General features: G+C 44.9%; 2 protein-coding genes across 4 annotated transcripts; both read right to left on the bottom strand.

Moving 5' to 3' along the window:
• Positions 1-10,185: 10,185 nt before the first annotated feature.
• CHTOP (chromatin target of PRMT1) lies at positions 10,186-18,708 on the bottom strand. Of its 3 annotated transcripts, none has more exons than XM_006895877.1 (6): positions 18,409-18,708; positions 17,322-17,403; positions 15,629-15,782; positions 13,078-13,261; positions 12,148-12,285; positions 10,186-10,595 (listed from the first exon to the last, which is right to left on the bottom strand). In XM_006895877.1, exons 2-6 carry the CDS (start codon positions 17,384-17,386, stop codon positions 10,390-10,392), a joined length of 747 nt encoding a protein of 248 aa, XP_006895939.1. In that variant the 5' UTR covers positions 17,387-17,403; positions 18,409-18,708; the 3' UTR covers positions 10,186-10,389. The 3 variants fall into 3 exon arrangements, with proteins under 3 accessions (XP_006895939.1, XP_006895938.1, XP_006895940.1); XM_006895876.1 differs by having other exon boundaries at positions 13,078-13,264; positions 18,409-18,497; XM_006895878.1 differs by lacking the exons at positions 12,148-12,285; positions 18,409-18,708 and having other exon boundaries at positions 10,390-10,595; positions 17,322-17,386.
• A 2,083-nt stretch (positions 18,709-20,791) lies between these two features.
• S100A1 (S100 calcium binding protein A1) lies at positions 20,792-24,919 on the bottom strand. The gene is made up of 3 exons (XM_006895879.1): positions 24,867-24,919; positions 22,785-22,933; positions 20,792-20,935 (listed from the first exon to the last, which is right to left on the bottom strand). The coding sequence occupies exons 2-3, from the start codon at positions 22,923-22,925 to the stop codon at positions 20,792-20,794; spliced, it is 285 nt and encodes a 94-aa protein (XP_006895941.1). The 5' UTR covers positions 22,926-22,933; positions 24,867-24,919.
• Positions 24,920-25,594: the final 675 nt, after the last annotated feature.

Below are 25,594 nucleotides of genomic sequence, written 5' to 3' on the forward strand. Positions count from 1 at the left end.
GAGAAGAATAGATTGTTGATGAGTCTTCCTCTAATTCTGACACCACACTCATCTTCATATAGTCTGCCGTCTTGATTTGCTCAGCATATATGAATAGGTACAAAGAAAAGATATATACTTTTCCTGATGTACACTTTTCATGATTTTAAACTGTTTTGACAACTACTTCTTGGTCTATGGTCACATGGGCATAAATAAGTGTTTTGGGATTCTTGTTCTTCTCAATATTAGCCACAATTTGTTAAGATACAAACAGTTAAATACCTTTTCATAGCCACAAAACACAAGTAATCATCTTTCTGATATTCTCTGCTTTTAGCCTCGATCCATCAGGCATCAGCAATGATACCTGTCCTTCAATGTCCTTTTCTGAAGCTGGTATAAATTTATGGAAGCTCCTTGTTGGTGTTCTATTTTAGCTGTCTTAAAAGAATAACTTACATTTTCCTTACATGCAATTTTTACATGCATAGCCATAATTTGTTTTTTATTGATATTCTAATGAAAGTTTACAGAAAACTTGTATTTCCATTCATTCATTGTTGCATTTTCTTCCCTACCTCTCCCTGCCCCAGTTCAGTTTTCTCTTTAAAAAGATTCTTTCACTATTGCACAATTTCTGCACTCCTCCCATTCCCAGTCCACTTTGCTATGCAGCTCTTATTCTGGACTATAGTCATGCAAATAATACCTAATAATATATTTCTTTTAGACAGTTCTTTTCCTCAGCTATTTAAATGCAGTGTTCATTATGTACCCCCTTTTCTTAGTTTCTTGCCAACCCCCATGTCAGTTCTGTTTTATATCAGTGACATTATGGAGTATTTGTCCTTTTGTGAGTGATATTTCACTCAGCATAATGTCCTCCAAGGTCCCCCATTTCGTATAATATTGCATGAGTTCCTTGTTTTTCAATTCTGTGTAGTATTCCATTGTGTGAATATACCACAGTTTCTCTATCCTTTCATTTGTTGATGGGCACTTGGGTTGTTTCCAACTCTTCAGCTTTGTGAACAACAAACACAGCAATAAACATGGGTGTGCATATATCTGCTTGGGTGGCAATTATGGTTTCTTTTTTTTTTTCTTTGCACATTTCTTTTTTATTTATTTTTGTAATTAATTTTAATTAAAGTTTAATGAGACTTAGGATTTCCATTCATTCATCGTTGCACTTTTCTACCTGCCCACTCCTCCCTTCAATTCGCTCTTCTCTTTCCAAAGTAAAAGAAAATTTCCTTCATTGTTATACAGTTCCTCCCCCCAAGTACACTCCACTGTGCTGCATTCATTCTGGACTCCTGTCATGAGAATAATACCTAATCATATATCCCCCCGAAATGGTTCTCTCCCTCATCTGTTTCAATGCAGTATCCATTATTTATCCCCTCTTCCTTCGTCTTCCCTCAGCCCCGATGTCAGTCCCGTTTTACAGCAGTGGCCCTATGCAATAGTTGTTCTTTCAATTATGGTTTCTTTAGGGTACAATACCAGTAGAGGAATTCCTGAGTCAAACAGTATCTCTATTTGCAACTTTTTGAGAAAGCGCCATACCACCTTCAATAGTGGTTACACCATTTTACACTCTCACCAACAGTGAGTAAGGGTTCCATGTTCTCCATAACTTTGCCAGTATTTGTTGCTTTCTGTTCTCTTTAATTTTGATAATCTTATTGGGGTGAGATGATATCTTATATTTTGATTTGCATCTCTCCTAGAGCTAGGGATTTTGAGCACTTCTTCATGTGTTTGTTCGCCATTTCTTGTTTGTTCTAAAGTTTACCCTTTGGGGCATGGAACTTGCCTGTCAGTTGCTGTACTGTGGTGGTTTGTGTGTTGTTATGTGCTGGAAGCTATGCTGCTGGTATTTCAAATATCAGCAGAGACGTCCATGATAGGCCAGTTTCAGAGGAGGTTCCAGACTAAGACAGATGGTGAAGCAGGACTTGCCATCCATTTCTGAAATAACAGGCCTTTGCAAACTCTATGATTAACAAAATATTTTAAAATACAATGCCAGAAGATGCGTGTCTCAGTTTGAAGGCACTAAAATAAAAAATTGAAAAAAATAAAAGACCAACACCTAAAAACAGCCTTTAATAACTGGAATGTAAGAAATGTGGACCTAAGAAAATTAGAAGTTGTCAAAAATAGAGCAGAATGCATATAGTTGACATACTAGGCACTGGTGATCTGAGATGAACTGATACTTAAAATCAGACTGTCATATGATCTATTATGATAGGAATGATGAAGAGAAGTGGTGTCATATTCATAGCAAAAAAAGATCTAGTTCTGGTGCCTAGTGGTAAAAAAGCTGTGCTGTAAGGGAGCTCTGGTGGCCTAGTGGCAAGACGCTGCACTGCAATCCCAGAAGTATGAGGTTCAAATCTACCAGATGCTCTGCTGGAGAAGGAGGGGCAATCTCCTCCTGTACCAGTCAGATCTGATTTGACGGTACACGTAAAAATAATACAATTAAAAAAAGAAAAAGCAAAAAAAAAGCTGTGCTGCAATCCTGCAGAACATAGTTTGAATCTACCAGATTTTCCACAGGAGAAAGATGGGTAATCTCCTCCTGTATGATTAAACTGCCTCTCAAAACCCACTGGAGGGTCTGGTATGGGTTGGTTCCAACTCAATAGTACGCAACAACATGATAGGATATCATCAATATTCATACAAGGAAGACAGGTTGACATACATAGTGGAGCCCTAACTCCATGTTTCTTTCTTTTAAAATTTTTTTTTTCCGCTTTGGCCTAAATTTTATTTCAAAAAGTAACTGCGGTCAAATCCAAGTCTATGCTACCTTCTAAAAGAGCACATATCATCTCTGGCATTCACTAGTTAATATTTTATTCGTTATACAAGAAATCGGGAAACATTTCCATATTGTTGTGGCCGACTGGCGGGAGGGCGGTTTACCTTCAGATCTTGGAACTGCCCCGGCTTGGGGAGGGATTGCATGGACAGCGCGTCCTGCTCAGCGAATTCCTACCCATATATAGACCGTCACGGCCGCTTCCAAATCAGCCGCTCGGGTCACTCTTAAAAATTTATTAAATTTACTTGTTATGTGCCGTCGAATCAGATCCAACTGGCTACAGGAGATTGCCCATCCTTCTCCATTGGAGCATCTGGTGGATTTGAACTGCACACCTTTGGGATTGCAGTACAGCTTCTTGCCACCAGGCTACCAGACCTCCTAACTCCATGTTTCTTAACAGAAGCTCAGATTGTTTTTTCCTTTTCTATCAACTCTGGTGCCACTTGAGTTCTTCCCATCTTGTTATATACAGTTGAGTTGGAACTCAAAGCTGACCCTCCAGGGAGTTTTCAGAGGCTTTACATCACATGGGAGGAGATTGCCCATTCTTTTCCTATGGAGCAGCTAGTGGATTTGAACTGTGTGCTTTACGGTTCACAAGCCAACTTCCTACCACTAGGCCACCAGCACTCCATGTACTTTTCCTTCAGGAAAAGCGTAGTTGAAAGTAGATTAGACCTGCCAGGAGAACATGTTGTTGTTATGGTTCCATTGAGTTGGGACCAACTCATAGCTCCTCCAGTGGGCTTTCAGAGGCTATAAATTGGAGATCACCTGTATTTCTCCTGTAGAACAACTGGTGGGTTTGAACCCCATGCCTTTTGGTTGACAGCAAGCTCCTTATTGCTAGTCCACCTGAGCTCTTTTTAGGAGAGCATAGAGAAGGGCTTGTAAGAACCAAGAAATTAGCCTGATCATGTCCTTAAAGATTTACTAAAAATAACCACATGCTATTTAAGTTAAAAGTTGAGGTCCTGGCAAGCTCTGGTGGCCTAGTGGAAAGAAGCTGCACTGCAATCCCAGAGGTGAACAGTTCGAATCCACCAGATGCTCTGCTGGAGAAGGAGGGACAATCTCCTCCTGTACTAGTCAGAACTGATTTGACGGTACACACACACAAATAAAATAAAATTTAAAAAAAAAAAAAAGTTGAGGTCCTGGTGACAACATATGGTCAAGAATCACAAGTCTGTACACTCCTTACCTAGCAGCAGGAGCTCCAGAACCAAGCCAGTGAACTTGCAAAGATTGCAGTTGTATATGCATCCCAATCTTGGCTCCACAATCAACACTCTTGCTACCAGCAGCCAGGAAATGAAAAGACGAACTGCAGTGGGATAGTCAGTTGTCAGGGACCTTTCCAGAGTACTGAAGAACAATGATGTCAGTCTAGAGTCTAAAGAGAACCTGTTTCAGGCCATGGTCTTCAGTTACTTGCTATGCATCAGAAAGTTGGGCAATGACTAGGTATGACAGAAGGAGAATTGGTGTCTTTGAGCTGTAGTGCTGCAGAAGAATATTGAACTTACCATGGACTGCTAGGAGAACAAACAGGTTCATCCTGGAGAAGGTGAAACCAGGCTGCTCCTTAGAGGCAAGGATTCTGAGGCTCTGACTGACATACTTTGGGCATGTTGCAAGGAGGGACCAGTCCTTGGAGAGGGACATCATGAGTGAGTGGAGGGACAGCACAAGAGAGGAACCTCGATGAGATGGATTGGCCCAGTGACTGGGGCCACCGGGGGGGGGGGTGTAGGTGTGTCAGAGATGAGGTTGGCATAGGCTAGAGGAGGGTTCACAGCGATTGTACATAAGATCACTGAGAGCTGCAAGGACTTGACAGCACTTAACAACACTCATCCCAAACATGTTCTCTTTATTTCTGTAGCCCTGCCCACCAATTATGAGCTGGTGGTTATTTTGTCTCCAAATTATACACATGAAAGCTATGGTGATGGTTTAGTGGCATTCCTTTGGTTATCATGTTGATGGTTTCATTCCAGAAAGATTTTTTCTTTGATCTGTTCCACCTATGTATGTTTTAGTAAAACAGTCTTTAAAAAAAGTTTGGTTGGTTTCTTTTTTCTTTCCTCCTAGAAAAGTTTCTTGGACACTTGCAAGGGAGACTGGTCAAAGGTCTTGCAGAAACCTGAGGTTTAGTGGTAGTTTGAAGGTTGATGCTGGTTAAATTATTCATTTTCCAAACGTTTATCAAACACCAGATAGCATGTTGTTGTTGTTGTTAAGTGCCATCGAGTCCTAAGGGACTCATAGCCACCCTATGAACAAAAGTCCTCAAGACTTGTGTGACTTCCATCCTTTCTCCAGGTTCATAGGGTTTCTGGTGGCAAACTGTTACGGAAGTGGATGCCACAACTGCTTCCAACCTTGTTTTAATTGGGGAGCTCCACCAAACACTGTCCGCTATGGGTAACCATTATTAGCACATTTGACACATCAGTGTCAGTGTTCAGCCTCACAGCAACCACGCGTTACTGCTGTATGGCAAGTGGACACACCAGGGCTATATGACCTAGAAGAAAGTTTGAACAAAAACAATGAAAGACAGGCCTGAGGGTCGTGGATTAGAAGTCACCACCTTTGGCTTGGTAGCATCACTTTCTTTCCACCAGGCGAACTGATCTCTATGTTGGTGTTATTTTTGTTAAGTGCTGTCCAGTCATAGGTGACTCAGTGACCCTGTGAACGAAAAGTCCTCAACACTTGTGTGGAATGCTCAGGTGCCTGTGGCTTTCTTTTTGCCACAAGTGGGTGTTGGCAGAGCGGACTTGCCAGATGAACTGGGAGTCCCTAGCCCAGAGATTGCCAGCATTTGGGCATGCCAGAATGGTAAAATTCAGCAATGTTGGGCCATGCCTGCAGGGTAAGGACATGTGTCTTGGGAGTCTTAGTGTCAGCTGGAGGGACCTCTGGCTTCTGGAAGACAGGCCAGGATGGAACGCTGGGGCACGTGACTCTTTTTGCCACAAGTAGGTGTCAGCAGAGCAGACTTGCATTAGTTATTTAGTACCAAAAAATTCTTCCTCCCTTTTTGCATATCATATAGCAGGAGTATGTAGGACTCTGTACCTTAACCTCAACACTGCTGAACACATTGCTGTCAGTGTCTAGTTAGGATAGGGAAACAATATAATAAACTGGAAAAGTGTAAAGAATTACTGACTTTAATATGGAACCAGACTGGTGGCATACTTAGGGGAGTGACTGGGCTCACCTGGAGGCCTCACCTCTCTGGTGGCTGAAATCTACCAGCAGGGCAATCTCCCGTATGATTTACAGCCTCAGAAACCCACTTAAAGAGTCAGCTATGGCATGGTTCTAACTCCACAGCAGTAACTTTGATTTTTGAGTTAAAAAACCTTCGAACTCATTGGGAATAACTCCTAGCTATCTTCTCCAGCGAGTTTCTTAGGGAAGTTAACAGGTTATAACTCAGGTTGGCATCAGGATACAATTTGTCAGTACAGCTTCTGAAGCTGCTCATAGACCCTTCAAACTTGCAGCTTTAGGGATGTTGTCTTAAACCTGCTAATTAAAACATGTCCCCTGCCCCTCACCCTCTCCTCTGGCAAGCTTGGGCAAAGGTCCTGGCTCCAGCTCCTTGGGCAGAGTCCCCAGTCAGCTCAGTCTCCGGTTCTCTGATGTGGCCGCTGCTGTACTCCAGTACACTGGGTCTGAGCAGTGCAGGAATTTCTGGCCTCAGAGGACACTGAATTCTCTGCTTCTTTCTCGTTGGTGAGTGAGATCCCTAAATTTCTGCTGCTGAACCTGCTCAATTTAAACCTGGTGGAAGAATGGTGAAACTAGCTAATTCTTTGTGAACAGACTGTTATTATGTACCATTGAGTCGGAAATGATTCACAGCTGACCTTCCAGTGGATTTCTGGAGACAGTTAATCACATGGGAGATGACTGTCATCTCTCTCTTGTAGAGCAGCTGGTGGTGTGACCCAGGGGCTTGGAGTTGGCAGTGCAACTCCTTTCCACTAAGCTGCCAAGAGCTCCCCTGTGGGTTGACAGCCACATCTTACTTGCATGTTCCTGCCCGGCTATGGGGCAAAGTCAATGACAATGGCCCAGGAAGAGGTATTTTGAACAAGGGACCCACTATCCCAACACCAACATACAAGGCGCTATACCACCAGCGTTCCTTAGTCATTGGATGCTGTTGTTGATAGGTACTGTTGTGTCAGCGCTGACCCCCAGCAGGTTTTCAGAGGCACAGGAGATTGCCCATCTCTCTCTGGTGGAGCAAATGGTGGATGTGAGCCACGATATCTATGTGTAGGCAACACAATTCCTTACCACTCAGCCACCAGAATCTACAGTGTTTAAGTTTCTGAATAGCTAAGACAAGAGGTAGGCAAAACTCCATTTTGTTGGGTGTGTAAGAGAACTTTAAAATTGAGGCGTATTAAAAAAATGGCTTGTTCTACCTTGAAAAGCCCACGAATCACTTTTACCACTGTAAAAAAACCCCAAAACCTGAACACAAAAAAGATCTTTTAGACCTGACACTGTTGTTATCACTGCGTGAATATTCTATCCCTTGTCAAACTTTCCCTCGACTTTCAGCATGTAGCTTCATCAGTCTTCTCTGTGTCCCCACTGTTCTTACAAACAGTAATGCCTTCTTTGGAGCTGTCTCCATTTGGAGGCTGAATGAGGGAAAGGCTGACCCCGATGCCAGGCTGTCCTCCTTCACGCTGGACACTCACTAGGGACTGGATGGCAGAAGTGTCACAGGCCTCAGGGGACTGAGAAGTGCAGACAAATAGTTAGGCCTGGAAGGCCCATCACTGGTAAGCTGCTTATGTCCACTGGTGAACAGGAACACTTTTATGTGGTAAGAAGACAGGAGGCAGCCCCAAAGCAATTCACTAGTCAGATATAATTGCCATCCTGTGCTCTTCTACCCACTTCCAGACTCCTAACACTTAGGTTTGAGCCTGTAACCTGGCTAAAAGTGGGTAGATGTCCGAACAATGAAAGATAGAGGACTATAGAGATGTGAACATGCACGGAGTTGGTGGAGGGAATTGTGAGAGGTCTCACTGATCCCTCTCTCTCTCTCTAATGTGTATCATTTACTGTGAGTTGGCACAGCAGCTAAGCAGCCACGCAGGGTCAGAGCAATGTCCAGCCACTCCCCTTTCTTTCATTTCTCTTTCAGTGTGGGGCCTTGCTGAATCTCCCTAAAGGCAGAATACTTTTTCTCCCCAAGTTTTTGCTTTCAAGTCTACATCTGTACTCCTGTGTTCCAAAGTCCAGGGAGCCCATTTCATTTTCTTACAGAGAGGAACTCAACCACTTATTGAGTAAAGATGGCTCAAAAGCCACCATATTAAAAACAGAGGGTACATCCCACATGAAAAAGTAATACTTGAGAGGTATGCATTTGTTAGCTACTCTGAAGAAGAGGCAAAGTACTGTGAAGTGGGTGAACTCTGGATGAAATTCCACAGGAACAAGAGGGTAAACCTCACTCATCCAAGCAGCTTATTCCCTTGGAACTGACTCCGCAGACCCTGCACTTGTTTCCAGGGCTGTCAATCATATGACAGAGTGTCGTGTAAACTGCTAGAGGTTTGCCCTTTGGGTATGCAGTGCAACTTCTCAGTCTTCCGAAATAAAGGCACATGAGGGGCCCTGATGTTAAGACAACCAACAGAACAGGGCTTTGCATGGGGTAGTTCTTAAAATCCAACCCATGGCTGTTGAGCTGGTTCCTCTTCTTTGGGTTTCCAATGCTGTCAGTGTGGGAAGAGCCTGTCCATCTCTCTTAATTTGCAACTGCCAAGCTTTTGGTCAGCAAACCCATGTAATGCACATCACCAGACCTCCCTAATAGGAGGTGGCCTACTGCCCACCTGTACCTTCTTCACTTCAGCAGCATTGAGGATTGTGACAAAATTGAGTCAACCTTACTAAAAATTAAAAAATACCCCTCTCCATTCTCCCACCCGAGGCTATAGACATCTTAACTGTCAGGAAGGTAGGTTCTAGTCTCCAACCCCACCTGGTCTTTCCCTTGAGTTTTCCAACTGGCCCCACAAATCCCAAAGCCAAGTAATTAAGTAGCATAGATCACACAGGATTTAAGCCCTGATTATCTCAATTTAAATTTCCCTCCTGGTTCCAGGATTAGGAGTTAGGGAGCTAAATGGGAATTTCCTTCGGTTTGGAAAGAAGAAAGGTAAGGTTCTTGTCTTAAATAGCACAAGGAAAAAGCCTGCGCCAGAGATGGAGGCTGTGACCCAACACTGTCCTCCTTGCTTCCTGTGAGCCAGAAAGGTCCACTGCTTTGCTGGGAGAGGAAAAAGGGAGTTCACGGGGTAGTTGCTGCTATCCTTTATGGTGAGACAATGTGTCTAAAATCTGAGCAGACACCTAACCTAGTATCTCTTTCATTTGCTTTTTTTTCCAATTTATTTTTTTTATCTTTTTTCTATTTTTTTAAAATTTTTTTTTCATTTGCTTTTAAACAATCCTTCACTCTTTCTGCTCCAAAGCACACAGACTATACAATTTTTATACAACCAGCAAAAAGAAAAGGACTTTCAACAGTTTATCAAGACACTGTGAACATGGCCATGTAATTTAAAAAACTTGACAGAATCTTGGTTGGATTTGAGAGAATGTTTTCTTGTCATGATGAACATTAAGAGTAACCAGAAATTGGACAGTTGCCAAAATACAGCTGAGCTTAAACCTTCAAGGGACATAAAAGTCAAACAAACCAAATGAGTGGTACTCATTACAGACTCTGTAGCAAAACAAGAATAGCCGTTTCACCCAAGTGTCTTCTGACAGCTCCCATCAACTCTCTATTCCCTGCCCTTCTGAAGCATCTTAGTATGAAAGATGTAAGCTAACCCAATAATAACCCTTAGACATGATAAAAAGCAATAATAAGTTTCTCTCAGTTGAGGGCTTAAATACATAATGGTTGCTATCTATGACTCTCATGCACAGAAACTTTAACCAAATCAGAGCTGCTAATACTATTATGTGGACCTAAAAATCAATGTCTCATATTTACCATATTAGATTTCCAAAAGGCCATTAGAGAGGCTGTAGAACCAAACTTTATTTTGGAAACTAGACAATATGGAGGGTAACTGACTGCAAAATGTACCCCTCCCAATGGTTCTTTCTGGGATCTCTTTTTGGGGTGCAGAAATGAACATAGGAAATGTTAGAAAGTCAGAACACAGGGCAGATGAGGTGAGACAGAGGATGTTCTAGCCACAAGGCCAACAAACACATCCATGTTCAAAGAGAAGTCTGGGTGGGGGAAAAAAAAAACACAAAAAAACTATACAAAAGCAAACCAAAGGAGAAAGAATTTCATAAAACACAGTATCAAAAACAAAAACAAACCCACACTAAATGCAAACTGGTGGCAATTAAGTCCATAACATACTGCGACCGACCGTCCTTCCAGCATCAATTAGGTTTCTTCTCATCAGTTATATCAAGGTTATTTACAGATGTGGCAACTTCAGTAACAGTCTCTCACGGGAGTGTAAACAGGTTCAATCATTGGTTTCAGGATCTGTCTGTGCCATGTAGGCATCCAACTCGGCATCCAAGTGTCCCTTTGTTTTGGACATGTAGGCATCCAACTGGTTGTCGAGCTGCTCCTTGGTGAGTACAGGGCGAGAAAGGGCACCTCTCCCTCGTCCACGGCCTCGTCCACGGCCTCCAAAGCCCCCTCTTCCCCGACCTATCATACCCCGACCTGGTCCAAGGGGGGGAAAAAAAAAACCAACACACCAGTTATAAGCAGGTTTACTAGGTGGTATGGTAAATGCCCCTCCGAATAGTGGGGCCTAACTGAGAAAGGCTGAAGGGTAGGGCACAGAGGAAACAGAAAAATAGCAAACACACTGGGTAAAAAGCAACACATGGAAAGCACACATAATGAATCCCTTATTACATGCTTATCTCTATATGAAAAAAATTTACCAATTAACTATGGGAAAATAATTAAAAATTACAGTGGAAAAATCATAATAACTTCTTATACAAAGAAATTACATAAAGTCTAGACCCACAAATTGATATTTAAAACACAACATTAGAGGAAGTAACAAGGGCACAAAGAATCAGGGGTGTGAAGCTAGTTTTCAGACCAGGCTTTATTGGAAATCCGTTTGAAAAGTTAGCTCCTCTCTCCTCAAACTTCCCTAGCACAGTAAGCTGACCTTTCATCAACAGACTGAAGAGGTTTTTAACACCAGAACAATGTGGGGAGATGGGAAAATATTTTGAGTGGTTCTAGTTACTTCTACATCTGATTTGCGCCACCTTATGACTGTATGATTGTCTCAGAAACAGTTTCAATTTAGTTAACAAAACCTAAGTTTTCTGAAAAGTTACTTTATCTCCCATACCTTTTGTGATGTCTTAGAAACCAAATGAAAAATAATTTGGAAACATGCAATTTCATCCTAAAACCTAAACTAAGTTTGCACTTCACTCAATCAAGTCCTGTTATCAAATTTCCTAAGTCAGTATACTCTATGACAACTTCAAGATCATAAATATGGAAGACTCACCACATACCTTAAAAGGATGAAATAAGCATAGCTGCTAAAATAACAGAACCTTTCCTTCCCTGACAGGTATGGTTGGGAGTTTTTCCACTAGGCTGTAAGCCAGAAAGCTCCCATGAAATTTGGCACTAATAAAAACACCATTAAGCAGTAATAATGTCGCAATTAAGTCAAAAGACAAACATCAATTAAGTCTAAGAGGGAAGATGATGCCACTTTGATCTTTTATTAAAAAAAGATTGAATCAAGTCTTTGGTTCCCTACAGGCACAGAATTTACTCTGAACTTAGTTGGTGTTAGAGCCAATGCTCAGCTCTTAAGTTTCATCATCCTCTTTCTCTACTTCACATTTGTTATGTTTTTCCTCTTCTCTATTCTTATTTGATCACTGGGATTGGAGTTACATGGTGTGTGTTTGTAATGGAGCAGGGCAAAGAAAGGTAAAGCTCCAACTTAACCATTTTATCATTTTACAAATATACTTCATATTTGCAAGAGCCTGGGGGACAACTGTACACAATCTGGCTCTGTATTAAATATTTGATTGGTTCTTGGGAAAACCATGAGATTATTACACTAGTAGCATGTGTAATTTACAAAATAAGCCAGTTTCAAAACAAAACAAGACACACAAATAGGCCTGTCTAGAATTTGAAGCTGTGCAGAAAGGTGGCTCTGAGTTTTTGAGGGAGGGAAATAGGGGGAGCTACTCTCTGAAGTTGGTAGCTGACTAACCTCTACCACCGAGTCCGCCACGACCCATAGCTCCACGCCCTAGGCCCCCTCTCCCAGGACCTCCACGACCTCGGACACCACCTCTTCTTAAGCCCATTCGGGGAGCTACGGCTCGTCCACCTCGGAGCAGGTTTTGACCTTGGAGAGGAGGCATACAATGTATAGGCAGGTAAATCCAAAAGAGACAAAGTAGATTCTAACCAAAGGAAGGCAGTGAGGGTTAAATGAGAGTAATCTGGTTAATTTTTAGGTTGGGTGGGGCAAATTGAACACTGTGAACAGATTATGCTGCTCTTTATTCAGTCAATTCAACAAGTATAACAAAACCCACTTTCCAAAGATGTGGGATTAAGTTAATTAAGTATATAAATTAGTAAGTAATAAGTATCCATTGAATAATCAGATACCTAGCATTATGGCAGATTTAACGATGTGCTTCCTGCTCTCCATAGGTTCTTGTGGAAAACAAAAACCAAGAGGAAAGAGTATTAATAGTGCCCAGAACATAACATATAGCTAAGTGCTATGACTCAATTTGTCCTATTCTTTTCCAGATCAAAGAGTGTTTTAAGAGTATCAGAAATATGAGAGATAGCTGAGACAGAGGCCAAAAGACCAGAAAATGTCTTAGACTTGACTTATTCCTAGAACTTGAATGTGCTCTGATTCAAGCAGCAGCAGGTGTGTTAAAATGGAATGGAGATGACATGAATTACCTGTTGTTATGCAGGTCATAGCCTCTCACCATTGCACATTATCAGAAAAGGAATGGTATCGATAAAAGACATGCAGCACTATTAAAAATATGTGATTTCAAAAGTTATTAATTATATTAATACAAATTCAGGCTTAAACAAATGTATCCATAAGCAGCCCAAGTGAAAAGGGAAGAGAGTAGGGCTCAATAATTACCAGGTATACAGCACTGACCTCGGAGTGACATCCCGCCCCTAAGCAAGGTTCTTGTCGCTCGTCCTCCACGTAGTCCTCCTCTGGGTAAGCCTCTCTGGATTATCGGCAGGCCTCGTCCTCCGATTGCTCCTCTGGCCAGGGCCCCTATGGGTCGGCCTAACCGTGCCTGGATGTTACTCTTACCCAGGCGCTGCTTTAAGCTCTTCTGGAAGAAAAGGTGTTGGGGGGATTGAGATCAAAAAAGCAATCCAGTTTGATATGGCAACTTAAAGTGCAGAGGAAAAAAGCAGCAAGTGAGATGTCTAGTGTGGAGGGAGATACACTGTCATAAAGATTCCAAACCAGAAGCAAGCCTTTGCCTCGGAACATGTACATAAAAGACAAAATCGGATTCAGAGTAGAAACTCTTTAAACTCGGGAGTATGGTTCCATGAAATCGCATCACTACAAATTACCTCACTACTTTTGGCTACTTATATGATACCAATTGGGACTTTAAGGAAGAACACTCTTATAGTTTGTTCAAATCATGGATTCTGATGTTTTTGAACCAAAGGTTGATACATGGCTTGATTCATACCTGCCCAAGGACTACCACTGTCTTCAAAGGCTTACTCAAACACCATAGAAGTTCATCACACCCAGGGCAAAGTTAAATTACAAGTTCATTTGAGTTCTTGTGACTTTAAGAATAAGATTGATTTCTCAGTCAAAGAGGCCAGGCTGCTCCATTTTTTTTTTCCTCTGAGTATCTATCTCCAGACGGTCCACTTTTTACCTTAAGAGGTAAATAAACACAAAAAGTCAAACTTTCTTTCCTTACATTTCATAAATCCCACATCTACCTTTTTCAAACAGCTTCAACGAGCCAGTATAACAACCTTTAATTAAAAATAACGCAAACGTAACCCTGTACAGAGACAGCCAATCTTATTTGTTAGAATTAAGATGGGTGAGCTATAATCACAAAACTCAGGGCTACATTTGAACAAGTATTTATCAGGGAGGTAAGAGATTTAATAATCTGTCTCTCAAAACAAAGTCAATAAAAATCATCAAATCTTAAAAGAATTCTTTCAATTAAAGGGGGCATTATGGTTTTAAATATCATCATGACACTAGCAAATCTGTTTTCCTATAAAGTCATCAATCAATATGAATGATAATCTAACCCTCACCATGTGACAACCAAGATTTTTCCCCCTTTAATATCCTCCCTAAAATGATGTTCTGAGGCATTATTAGCCCTCTAACACAAGATCACAAAATATTTCTAATTAAGAGGGGTAGGAAAGGCTCTTATATTATTTATCAAGGGCTACCAAACCCAATCATAGGTTCTGTAGTACCAGTTTCTCAACAGCACACAATTGATTATGGGGATAGGATTCTATGTCACATCAAGTACATCTTCCTAATATAGTCAGAGAACCACACAGTGCTTAAAAGTTCCCCTTTCTTCCAGATCTTTAATTTCCAAGTCCTATGAAGCAAGCAGCTTCACTAGTAGAAAGCTTAGATGGGGCAGTCCTGTCACTGCATAAAGTTCTATTGACCAACATTGTTCCAAGAGCTACATCCTGCATATCCTGTATTTTAAGGCTATTTATTGGAAGAGCCTTTAGAAGATATGGTATCTTCAGTTATTTTTGTACATTTACTCTTGGACAATGTGGTGCTTTTTATGATTTTCCTAAGGCAAAGATGAGTCCAGTGACTCCAAAGCTTAAGGTAACAGAAGCAGAGCACCTCATTTATTTTTGGTCAATGAGCCCAATGGCGTGGGGTGGGGGAGGGATGGGAGTGTGTGTTATATTTAACTGTTGAATTTACACACAGCCATGCAGTGCTACCAGCTAAAGTCCTTACAGTTGCATGGCACCGCCCTCCAGACGTCCAGCCACAGCTTGGACATATCCTTCCACAGCCACTGTCCGGACTTGCATATAAAGTCTATGAATGATAAAGAGCAAGTTTAATTCCAGTTCTGAATACAATTATTTCTTACTGGAAGTTTGAAAGAGAATTTCCTAATTCTTAAATTCCTCAGTGCTCTCATGCTACTTTACTGATAAAAGTTCAGGAGCTGTGGGGATGAGTGCACCCTATTCTTTTTTTTTAGCACTGACAATCTGTGACTAAAATTTTCAGACTTTTTAGATTAGAGGATCATGAAAAATAAAATGTCATTAGTTTTGTGAATGAAATCATAGGGTATGAAGGATATTTGGAAGATAATCAGGAACACAAACCAACTTTCATTGTGGAAAAAGTCATAAATCTACTCTGGGAGTGAAAAATTTGAGAATAAAAAAAAAAGATTAACACTTATAGACAATATAGGAACAGGCTACACTGACGGCAAACTCTCCAAGAATCAAAAACAATTAAAAAAAAAAGTTACTTATTAGTACCTGCCAAAGTTGGAATTCTCAGAGCTTCTCTTTGCTGCAGGTATTTCAGTTTTTGCCCTGAGCCACCTTGTAATTATCCACATGTCCTGACAGCCTCAGTAGACTGCCTGACAGATCATCAGCTGCTTCTGGAACATTAAGACTCATTCTCTCACCTGCTTAAGCTTTAATGCTGCCTGGACAGAGGGTCTATTCTCCATCTGCTGGGCCAGTCTTCTGTTTCTGGCACTGGCTAGCTGCTGTTGTTGCTGCATCGAAGCTCGAATATTCACTGGCATCGGCTGTTTGTTCTTCAGCATATTAGTAAAGCTTCAAGGTCGAACAAAATGGATGTTTAAATAAAAGCTTTATTACAAAACATTTATTGGCATTTTCATGGCTTGCTAGACCAGGAGCTCCAGATCCCACGAACTTTAAGTAAAGTGGTACACTTAGATCAAGGCTGATGTGGGTTAAAGACTCCTCTGTTTCCACAAACTTGCAAGAATAAGAAACTTAGAAATGCAGCTAAGTGCAGCACATTCAATCAAAAGTGATAACAAGGGTTCAAGTAACGGCTTTTAGAGAAATAGAAGGTATGAAAAACACGCAATAAGCAGATATGACGACAATGAGACATAGAAGATGTAGTTTCAAAGACAGACAAAAAAAGGCAAAGCTGTAGGAGACCAGAGTGCATTTTAAGGGCAAACATGAAGAAGAAAACAGAGCACCGTCAAAATTCATGGAAATTGTACCAGTTACAACTGAGTTGATTTGACACATGGCAAACCCATGTGTGGCGGAGTAAGGTTTCTTACGGCTTAGTTTTGAGAAATAGATTGCCAGCCAGGCCCTTCTTCTGAAGCGCCTTAGGGAGGACTCAAAACTGCAAGCTCAATTAACAACTAAGTGTATTAACTATTTGCACTAAGTAAAAACTATGGAATCAGTATATTCATACCAACTATAGAAACACATAACATTTTCTTATCTATTTTACTTAATAGCTTCTGGATACTGAGATAGGAAGTGTGTATCATACCAAAGAGGATAGGTAAGCAGCAGACATGCTTCAGAAAAAGCAAAAATAGACATTAAAGTAAGGCTAGTAATCTAACATCAACTTAGTTTACTGACCAACAAAAGGGCCTCAAAGAACAAAGTCTTCAAACAGAAACTACTTTAAATATCTAAACTTTTCTTAGTTTCAAATAATCCCTTTCCCCTACTCCAAATAATTCTGAGAAAGTTAGGTCATTTAAGAGCTTGTGAAAGACAGCCTATTATTCCTGTCAAGGTTTAAATTTAATAGAATGAAGGAAGAATACAACTGTAAAAGAATGCAAAACAAAGACAAACTAAAAGCAGAATGGAAGAAAAGTGAAATGGAGCAAAGCAAGTGCCTCTTACAAGGCCCAAGAATGACATTCAAGGGCCTTTGGACAGATTCACGGCTTGCTACCTGCCTCTTACAGGCCAGACACAATACTGCTGGTCTTGGACTGGGCAGCAAGCCTACTGCAGCCAGGGTACCATGCTACCGTGCTGCACCACCCCTGTATCAATGTAAAAAACGTGAAGAGAGGGAGGGTGTGAGGAGTCTTTTAAAATACATCCCACCAGATAAAGGTTTCACACAGCTTAATATAAAAATCTACTGATAAGGGGTTTTGGAAGAACCGCCCAAATTGTTTTGTGTACCACATAAGATGCAACTAAGAACAGAAGTCTGTAGCCTTCTGTTGATACTTAGTTTAAAACCATGTGGGTTGTTTGGTTTTTTTTTTTTTTGGTGCATTGGACCCCAGGGCCGATTTAAGTTATGTTTTCTTATGAACGAGCTGAAGTTGCTGTTGGCTGCCTCACCGCTCATTTAGAGACATCTTGGTGGTGCTTTTTAGCACAACTTTCGGAGCTGACTGTGCAGCCATCTTCAAATCCCGAGAATCTACAAAACACAGCGGGTAAAAAAAAAACCATGTTGAAATAAAGACCATCTCATATCTCATTTCTGCAAGAGTTAGAACCAACCATAAACTAAAAAAAAAAACAAAACAAAATAAATAAAATTAGTGTAAAAGCCTTTCCAGTAAGGCAGCACACACAGCTGGTGCAGAAGGTCGGGTGTTGAGCAACCAAAAAGGCTGGCAGTTTGAATGCAACAGCTGCTCCTCGGGAAAACACTGGGCTGGAGGGTCTCCCTTCACTAGGATTTAGATTCCAAAACCTAGCAGAGGGTCGTGAGTCGGACTCAAAAAGCAGCGGACTGCGTTCCCCGAGGGCCACGTGAAAAGCCCCGTCACGCGCTTTAGTTTATAAAGCGATCGCCTCCAACTCCTGACATGGACGGCCACCAGGACAACGCCTGTCTGCGGAGATGGTGGGACCGGAGGTTTTTCTTAACTGGCCGCATATGACGTGACATGGGGGCGCTGGGGCTTCAGCCCGAGGCTAACAGAGAAGCTGGCGATTCAACATCTCAGCGGCCTCCGCGCAGACCTCCAAAGTCACAGCCTTGGGGCGGGTGGGGGCCGGCGCCTGGAGCGGGCAGAGTGGCCGCCACGTGCAGCCGGACGCGGGCACCACCCAGGACCCGAGGACGGAGGTCCGCAGCCGGGGCCCCGGAGCCGCTGCGACACCGACGGCTGCCGTCAGACCCCACGGCGGCCACACCCGCTGCCATCGCGCCGATCGCACCCACCGCCACCCTGTCGGGCTGCAACCCCAGCACCCTCAACCTCTGCACCGGGGCTCCTCCCCGCAAAGTGCCATCACCCCGCCAACTTCCTTTCCCGTCCCCCTTACTCCTCCAGGCCGCCATCAGCTTCCAGTTCCTTCCCTCCTCATCCTCCTCCCAGGCTCCGCCCCTCCGAGGACCACCCCGCCGCAGCACCCCCGCTTCCGCGACCACCCGCCCCATCCACCGCCCACGGCTGTCCCTCTGCAAACTCACCAAAGGAAACGGACGCCAGTGCTTCTCCCGTGGCTGCCACCACGGCTGCGGCAGGCGGGCCGGGGCCCGGCCGAACCCAAGTTCACGGTGCGGGGGAGGCTCGGGGTGATCTGGTGGGCGGTTGGTGAGATGCGTAAGCGATAAACGGCTAGGCTTGTTCAGTTTCTGTTGGCTCTTTTGTCTGGTCAGTCCGCTTGTTCACCCAGCCTGCCCTTTGCTTCCTTTCGGACACGACAGCTGCCGCCGACACCGCCACCTCCCGCTCGATGGCCAAAACAAAATGGCGGCCACGCCCAATGCGGAGTGGGGCCGGCTAAGATGGCGTCGGCGCGATTGCATCAGACGTCAGAGCACGCAGCGAGGGGGCGGGGAGCCGCGGTGCCGGTTTACTCCAAGATCGGGGGCGGGGCCCCGAGAGGGGCTGGGTCCCGAGGGGGAGGCGGGGCTTTAGGGAAGGACCGGTTGGCCTGACACGGAGGGCTCGGCCCACCAAAGCGCATGCGCAATAGCCTGATCCGAGATTTCGTGAAGGTGCCTCATGGACCGGGCAGTTTTGGTCTTGTAATCTCCTAAAACCATTTCTGATTGGTATTGCTGAGAGCCGAGTCAGTCACCATGAAAACAGTGTTCATATTCCCTTATTCATCCCTCCGTCAGCTAAGTTGTTGAGACTACAGACTCGTAAAGACTGCACACAACAGATCAGAACCTTTAACCAGGGCCTTCCTCTCTGCCGTGCTCAAGGGCGTTATAGTCACTGTGTCAACCATCTCCTCCAAGTTCTTCCCCTCTTTCACTTATCTCTCCAAGCATGAGCTAAGCCAAAGTGGTGACAGTGTGTACTGTGGAGTCAGAACCGACTCATAGCCGACCCTCCAGTGGGTTTTCAGAGGCAGTAAATCACACAGGAGAATGCCCATCTTTCACTGAAACAGCTAGTGGATTCCGACCGTGGACCACTGTGTTGGCATCACACAGTGTAACAATAAATAAAAAACAAACAACACACCAAACTTGGGCTTTTATCCCGTCTCTTTCGGATGACCAAGGGGGCAATATCTCTTATTTAATTTCGTTTTCTTTATTAAAGCAGTGAGATGTGTGGGAAGGCCCGCGTTGGGCCTTTACCGGATCCTGAGCCATTTGTCACCACGCTAACCTCTCCATTTTCCTTACTTGATCCCTATTTGAGGAAGGACTTTGCGTCTCTGCTCACCCTTGCATGTCCTCCCTCTTCACCTACCATCTATATGGATTTTGACAGAGGCACTTGATTTATGCCCAGACACACAATTAAGTGCGCAACTGTTTGAGAAATTAATGGATGAGGCCATTTTCAACCCCTCCTACCACTTTGTGTCTGTATTTTAATGGTCCTATGTCCCTTCTGGATTTGAGCCAGATACGGGGTAAGGATGTTGTTTTTTTCCTTCCCCCCCCGCCCCCCCCCATACCCTCAATTTCTATACACTGTCTAGGACATGGTATCTGTTACTAGTTGACACAGAGTTGATTTCTGACTCATACTTACTTAACCATATGTGTCAGAGTAGATCTATGTTCGGTAGGGCGTTCAGTGACTAAGTTTTTGGAAGCAGATCACTAGTATTTTCTTTTGAGGAAACTCTTGTTGGAATCTAATTTCCATCCTTTCTGTTGGTAGGAAAATGCATTAGCTTTTGCATCACCTATTGTTACGTGCTGTCAAGTCACCTGCACCTCTATGTTTTACAGCTCTGAAGCCTGCCCTATCCTGAGTCAGTTCTGACTTGACAATACTCAACAACATCAAGACCTCAGTCAATATTGTTGAATGGAGATATTTTTTTTGTCCGAAATTTCAATGTCTCCTTCATTGACAGCTGGAACCCTGACCCCCCCCCCCCAATTTTAAACATCCTTCAAGGTGTTGTTCTGTACCATGGAGTTGGAACCAACTCATAGCAGACCTTCCTGAAAGTTTTCAGAAGCTGTTAACCACCTGGGAGGAACTATTCCCTCTTTCTCCTGTGGAGCAGCTGATGGATTCAAACTGCCTTTTAGGTTGGCAGCACAACGCATTACCACTAAACCATCAAAGCACCCTATTCTTCAAATAGGAGGGTGTAATACAAGTAAATTCCTTCCCATGTAAGACTCCTTCCCAGATAAGGCAAGGTGGAACCTTCCATTCTCCACCCAGTTCTGGGTCCCAGAGGAGACAGACAGCAACCGGCTGGCGAGTGAGAAGCCTTTAATGAAAGGAATTGCAGACCTGGTTTGCAACTCTTGCGCCCTTGATGGGAATGTGGAGAGGGAAGAAAACGGGGTTCAGGGCAAGTTGGGTGAAAGGGCGTGTCTGGCACAGTGGAGGGGAAGGGCGCCGCTTTCTGGGGCTGTCTGTTCAGCTGTTCTCCCAGAAGAAGTTGTTACAGGCCACAGTGAGGGCGGCCACCAGCACCACATACTCCTGGAAGTCCACCTCCCCGTCTCCATTCTCGTCTAGCTCCTTCATCACCTTGTCCACAGCATCTGCATCCTTCTGGGCCTGCCAAAGAAGGAGAGGGAGAGGAGAGTGGATAAAAAGTATAGGGCCCTACCACTGAGTCAGGGAAAAGAAGGTAGTTGACAGAGAATAAAGGAGAGAGGGATGATTGAAGGGAGAACTACATCTAGTGGGCCTTCTGCTTCCCTTTTCAAAAGTAGTCAACAGTCATGGACTAGTTGTCTAGCGAATAAATTCCTTAACATGGCAGAGGGACAATATTAACATCAATTGCCAAATGCACAATGCTTATAAAGAGTCAGGCACAATACTCAGTGTTAATAAACATCATCTAATTTAAATTATGAGGCTCCATCTCACATACTTTGGGAACAAGGCCAGGAGGGACCAGTCCTTGGGGAAGGACATCATACTTGGAAGGGTAGAAGGACAGTGCAAGAGGGGAAGACCCCAGATGAGATGGATTGACACAGTGACTGTGGTAATGGGAAAAAAGTAAGATTGGCTCAGGACAGGGCAGGGTTCAGAGCTGTTGTGCATAGGGTCACTATAAGTCACAGGTGACTTGATGGCACATAACAACAACAATCTTAAATATAAGAAAATATGAGCCTCCAATGGGTTTCTGAGGCTGTAAATTTCACAGGAGAGTACCCATTTTCTCTAAAGAAGTTGCTTGTGAATTGAAACTGCCAGAGAGGCCTTTGTATTAGCAGTGTAACTCCCTGTCAACTAGGCCATTGCAGCTCCCCTGATTTAAATAGAAGAAAATCTGTGCTGTCAAGCTGGAACTGACTCATAACTAACCATTTAGTACTTTTTCAGAGGCAGCAAATCACAACAGGAGGAGAGTGCCCCTATCTTCCCCCAAGAAGCAGCTGGTGAGTTTGAACCAATTGCCTTTGGGTTTGCATCATACCTCCTTACCCAGTAGGCCACCAGTGGGCCTCCCTTTTCATTATTATTCTTTTAAAAGTAATGAATTGCCAGTTCATGGTTAAGCAATGTGCCCCAAGTCACACAGTTACAAAGTGGTGGGGTTGGAATTGGAACCCAGGTCTAAGTAAATATCAAAACCTGTGCACTCTCTACTGTAACCTGAGGCTTCTCCTTTACTCTGTGACCCCTGTTAGTATTTGCAGCCTAATTATCTGTATCTTTTACTCCACCCATATTAAACTACTGAGCATAGTCTATCCTTTTTTCTCTCTCATGTTTTTGTTCATGCTGCTGTCTTCTCCTGAAATACCGACTTACTTAAATCCACCGTCATCAAGATGAATGCAACTCATTGCATTTACCCCAATTATATTCCAGTGGAAATTCATGGCTCAAATGTCACCTCTCTGGAGAAGCTAGCTCACTCCAATCAGGTTACTACTCTCCTAGAAACCTTTCGGAAATTCAGTTTAAGGTTCTGTACATTTCCAGAAGTTAGGGTTACCTTTCAGATGTCAGTCTTTCCTTTCGACACTGTGAACCTGCCTAGCTATTGATATATACACGGGGTCTAGCACTCAACAAGGGAGCTCTGGTGGCCTAGTGGCAAGAAGCTAAGTTGCAATCCCAAAGGCATGCGGATCGAGGCCACCAGCTGCTGTGCAGGAGAAGGATGGGCAGTCTACTCCTGTGCAATGAAATACCTCTGAAAACCCACCAAAGGGTCAGCTATGGGTTGTTTCTAACTCTGGTGTGCAGTAACAACAGCACTCAACAGGTGCTCCATAAACAAGGGCATCTGGGCCTAAGCCAGGGAAAGTGGAAGAGAGATCCAGAAGAAAAGCTTGGGAGGGCAGGGTGAGGGTTGGCTGAGCTGGGGATGCGGATGGAGATGACAGGGACAGGCCCACCCCCTCATCCACTCCACCCTCGACCTCCACTCCCCGCTCACGTCCAGGAAGCCCGAGAGCTCAGACTGCAGCAGTTCTTTCAGCTCTTTCTTGCTCAGCTTGTACTTGTCCCCCTCCTTTCCCGAGTGGGTGTGGAACACGTTGATGAGGGTCTCCATTGCAGTCTCGAGCTCAGAGCCCATTTCAGCAGCTTACCTACCCCTACAAAGGATGGAAATAGCAGAGGAAGTGAACTCTGGGGCTGCGGTGAGGGGTGCTCTGGCAAAATTTTTGCAATATTTGGAGAAATCCAAACAAACCTAAATCCAGACCAACGGGAGCCAGGATTTAGTCATGGACATATGGGTAGATGGAGCTGGGCTGGCCCTGGAGTGATGCCAGGAGGGAGTCCTGGCCGCCAGGGCAGGGACTGAGGAAGGTGGGGCAGAAGTGGTCACAGGATGTCACCAGACTCTATTTTTACCCTGGACCTTGCCTGCCCAGCACAGCTAAGTTCTGTTGTTGGAGGTGGTGGGCTGGGGTCTCCTTCACAATCTTGACTACTCTACTCACCCCTAGCTAGTGTGATGCCCTCTGCAGAGAGGGGTAGCAACCAGAGTAGGTGGTCCAGGACTTCCTGAGGACTTCTCTGCCACCAAGCTCTCTGTCAGCAACCTAGGGACCCATTGGGCCTTCAACTCCGTTATCTCCTGAATATGGCATTGTGGCTTCCATTACCTCCAGCTTGGCTCTTCTCACTTCTCTGCAGAACCAGCCCTTCCTTCAGGCGAGTAGTGGGGAGAGACCCTTAACCCTAATCCCTGGAGCCAGGGCTTCCACAGTGGTGATAGACCTATAGGGCCTTGTCCCAGATACTTTCTAAACCCTTCTTCCCCCAGCCCCAATCTGGCCACTGAGGACCCTGAGGAATTCCAGAAAGGTTTATAGAGGGAATGAGGGCGTATGTGTTGGAGGAGATAAAAGACTGAATGTGAGAAGTCTTTTGAGTTCAAGGGGCTGGAATGGAGGAGAAGAATAGAGGGGTCTGTTGAGGTGCCTGCCGAGAGAGGGGGGCCCTCTTTTCCCTTGGCCCTGGGACAATGTGGCCCTCCATGATCTCAGAGGGCAGCTCAGGTGTCTCAGATTAGGTGTCCCCCATCCTTCCCTGGGCCTGGGAGACTGGACAATGGGCCCTGATCAGATGACATCCCAGCTCTTCAATGGAACCCTTGTCAGTGTCACCTGAACTCCGGACATGAGAAGTGGTTGTCACAGAGACACAGGGGGAGATGGAACCCAATCTGGGCCTGATGGAGGGGATAAGGGGCATGTGAGGGGGGGTGCTGGGGCTCAGTTACCTGTCTCTTTCAGAAGGGCCACCAGGAGGTTGCCTGGAGTCCTTGAACCCCCTGGGGTTTTGCGGGGTGGGGGCGCAGTACTGTGAGGACCTGGTTGCAGGGGTCGGATAGGGTGGGGTGGAGGTGAGGAGTGCGTGGGTGGGTGGACAGACAGGGCAGATGGAAAAACAAAGAGGAAAGGAATGGAGAAATAGGAATCTGGAGGTCTGGGCCAAGAAAGAGGAAGAGACAGGGAGGTCATGTGAAGGTAGATTTGGGGGTGGGCAGTGCCCCCTCGATCTGATATCGTCTATGCTCTGCCACCCCCGGATTTCCCCGGGACCAGGGCTCTTGGCACGGCTGGGTGTGGGTGGCAGAGGCTGAGGCTGGTGGGGGAAGTACAGGCAGGGCAGGCAGAAACAGCTGTTCTGTTTGCTCCCTTATTCTTACCTCACTGGAAGCAAGGCAAGGGCTGGGTCCCCATCCATGCGCCTCACAGGTTGAGGGAGGCCTGGAGGCGACTTGTAGGCTCTTTGCTACGAGTCTCCAGGAAGTTTGGTGTCTGCCAGGTTCCCCACAGGCTCCCTCGCCACCTGAGCTGCCAGATCTCCTGACCTTCACTTGCCTCCCCTCACCACTTTCTTGACCTTGTCTTTCCCAAAACCCAGACTGCCCCCTCTCCTCCCAGACCCTCTCTCATTCACAGTACTATAATTCTCAAGACTCTCCCAGGGTAGAGGGAGCCTTCAGAAGACCCTATCCCCCCAGTGGGCAGGGTAAGGCTCTTGCCCAGGTGAGGCAGGATACTCACTGTCGGCCTGGGCCTGAGATGGGAGCAGGTTCTGGACAGTCAGATGAGCCTGCAAATGTGGCTACCGGAGCTGTGTGAGGAGACCTGTCTTTAGTTGTCCCCCCCCCCCCCCCGGCTCCACCCCTTCACAGACACCCAGCGGGGCAAGGGGCCAGGAGTGGACAGAGGCGCCCTCTGTCTCCTGGGCTGGAACAGACTGCCTTGTGTCCTCCTCCAGAGCCTTGGTCACCCCCACCCCCCGTACCTCTCCTTTGCTCGGCACCAGCATGGCCAGGGGGCATGGGAAGGAGGCCTTGGGAGGGACCTGGGTGTCTTATCTCCAGCTCAGCTGGCCAGTCCCTGCAGCTGGCTGTGCCCTGCTGCATGGGAAAGGGCAGGATTCTCCTGAAGGGATTTTTAGCCTTGGGGTTTCTCCATAGAGACTCACTGGGGCGGTGGAGGGGAGGTGTGGTGGTGATCCCTGAGTGACTAACTTTATCCCGGGAGTGGGCTTGAGGGGTTTCAGTTTGAGAACCTCAGTTGAAGGATTGTAGCTCAGGGGCTCCACCATGGGATTCTTAGCCTTCAAGACTTTTTGTGTGTGGACACACAGAGATCCACTTAGGGGGTCTTGGTTTCTGAGTTCTGCTACCTTCTGTGACATTTCTAAGAGTTCGAGTCTGATAGCGCTGAGCTCCCCTGGTTGGTTCTCCGAGTCAGCAGCCGCCTCTCTCCCTAGGCAGAC

This window comes from Elephantulus edwardii, unplaced genomic scaffold (genome assembly GCF_000299155.1).
Source record: "Elephantulus edwardii isolate Elephantulus edwardi_28Jun2011 unplaced genomic scaffold, EleEdw1.0 scaffold00176, whole genome shotgun sequence".
Classification (NCBI taxonomy): Eukaryota; Metazoa; Chordata; class Mammalia; order Macroscelidea; family Macroscelididae; genus Elephantulus; species Elephantulus edwardii.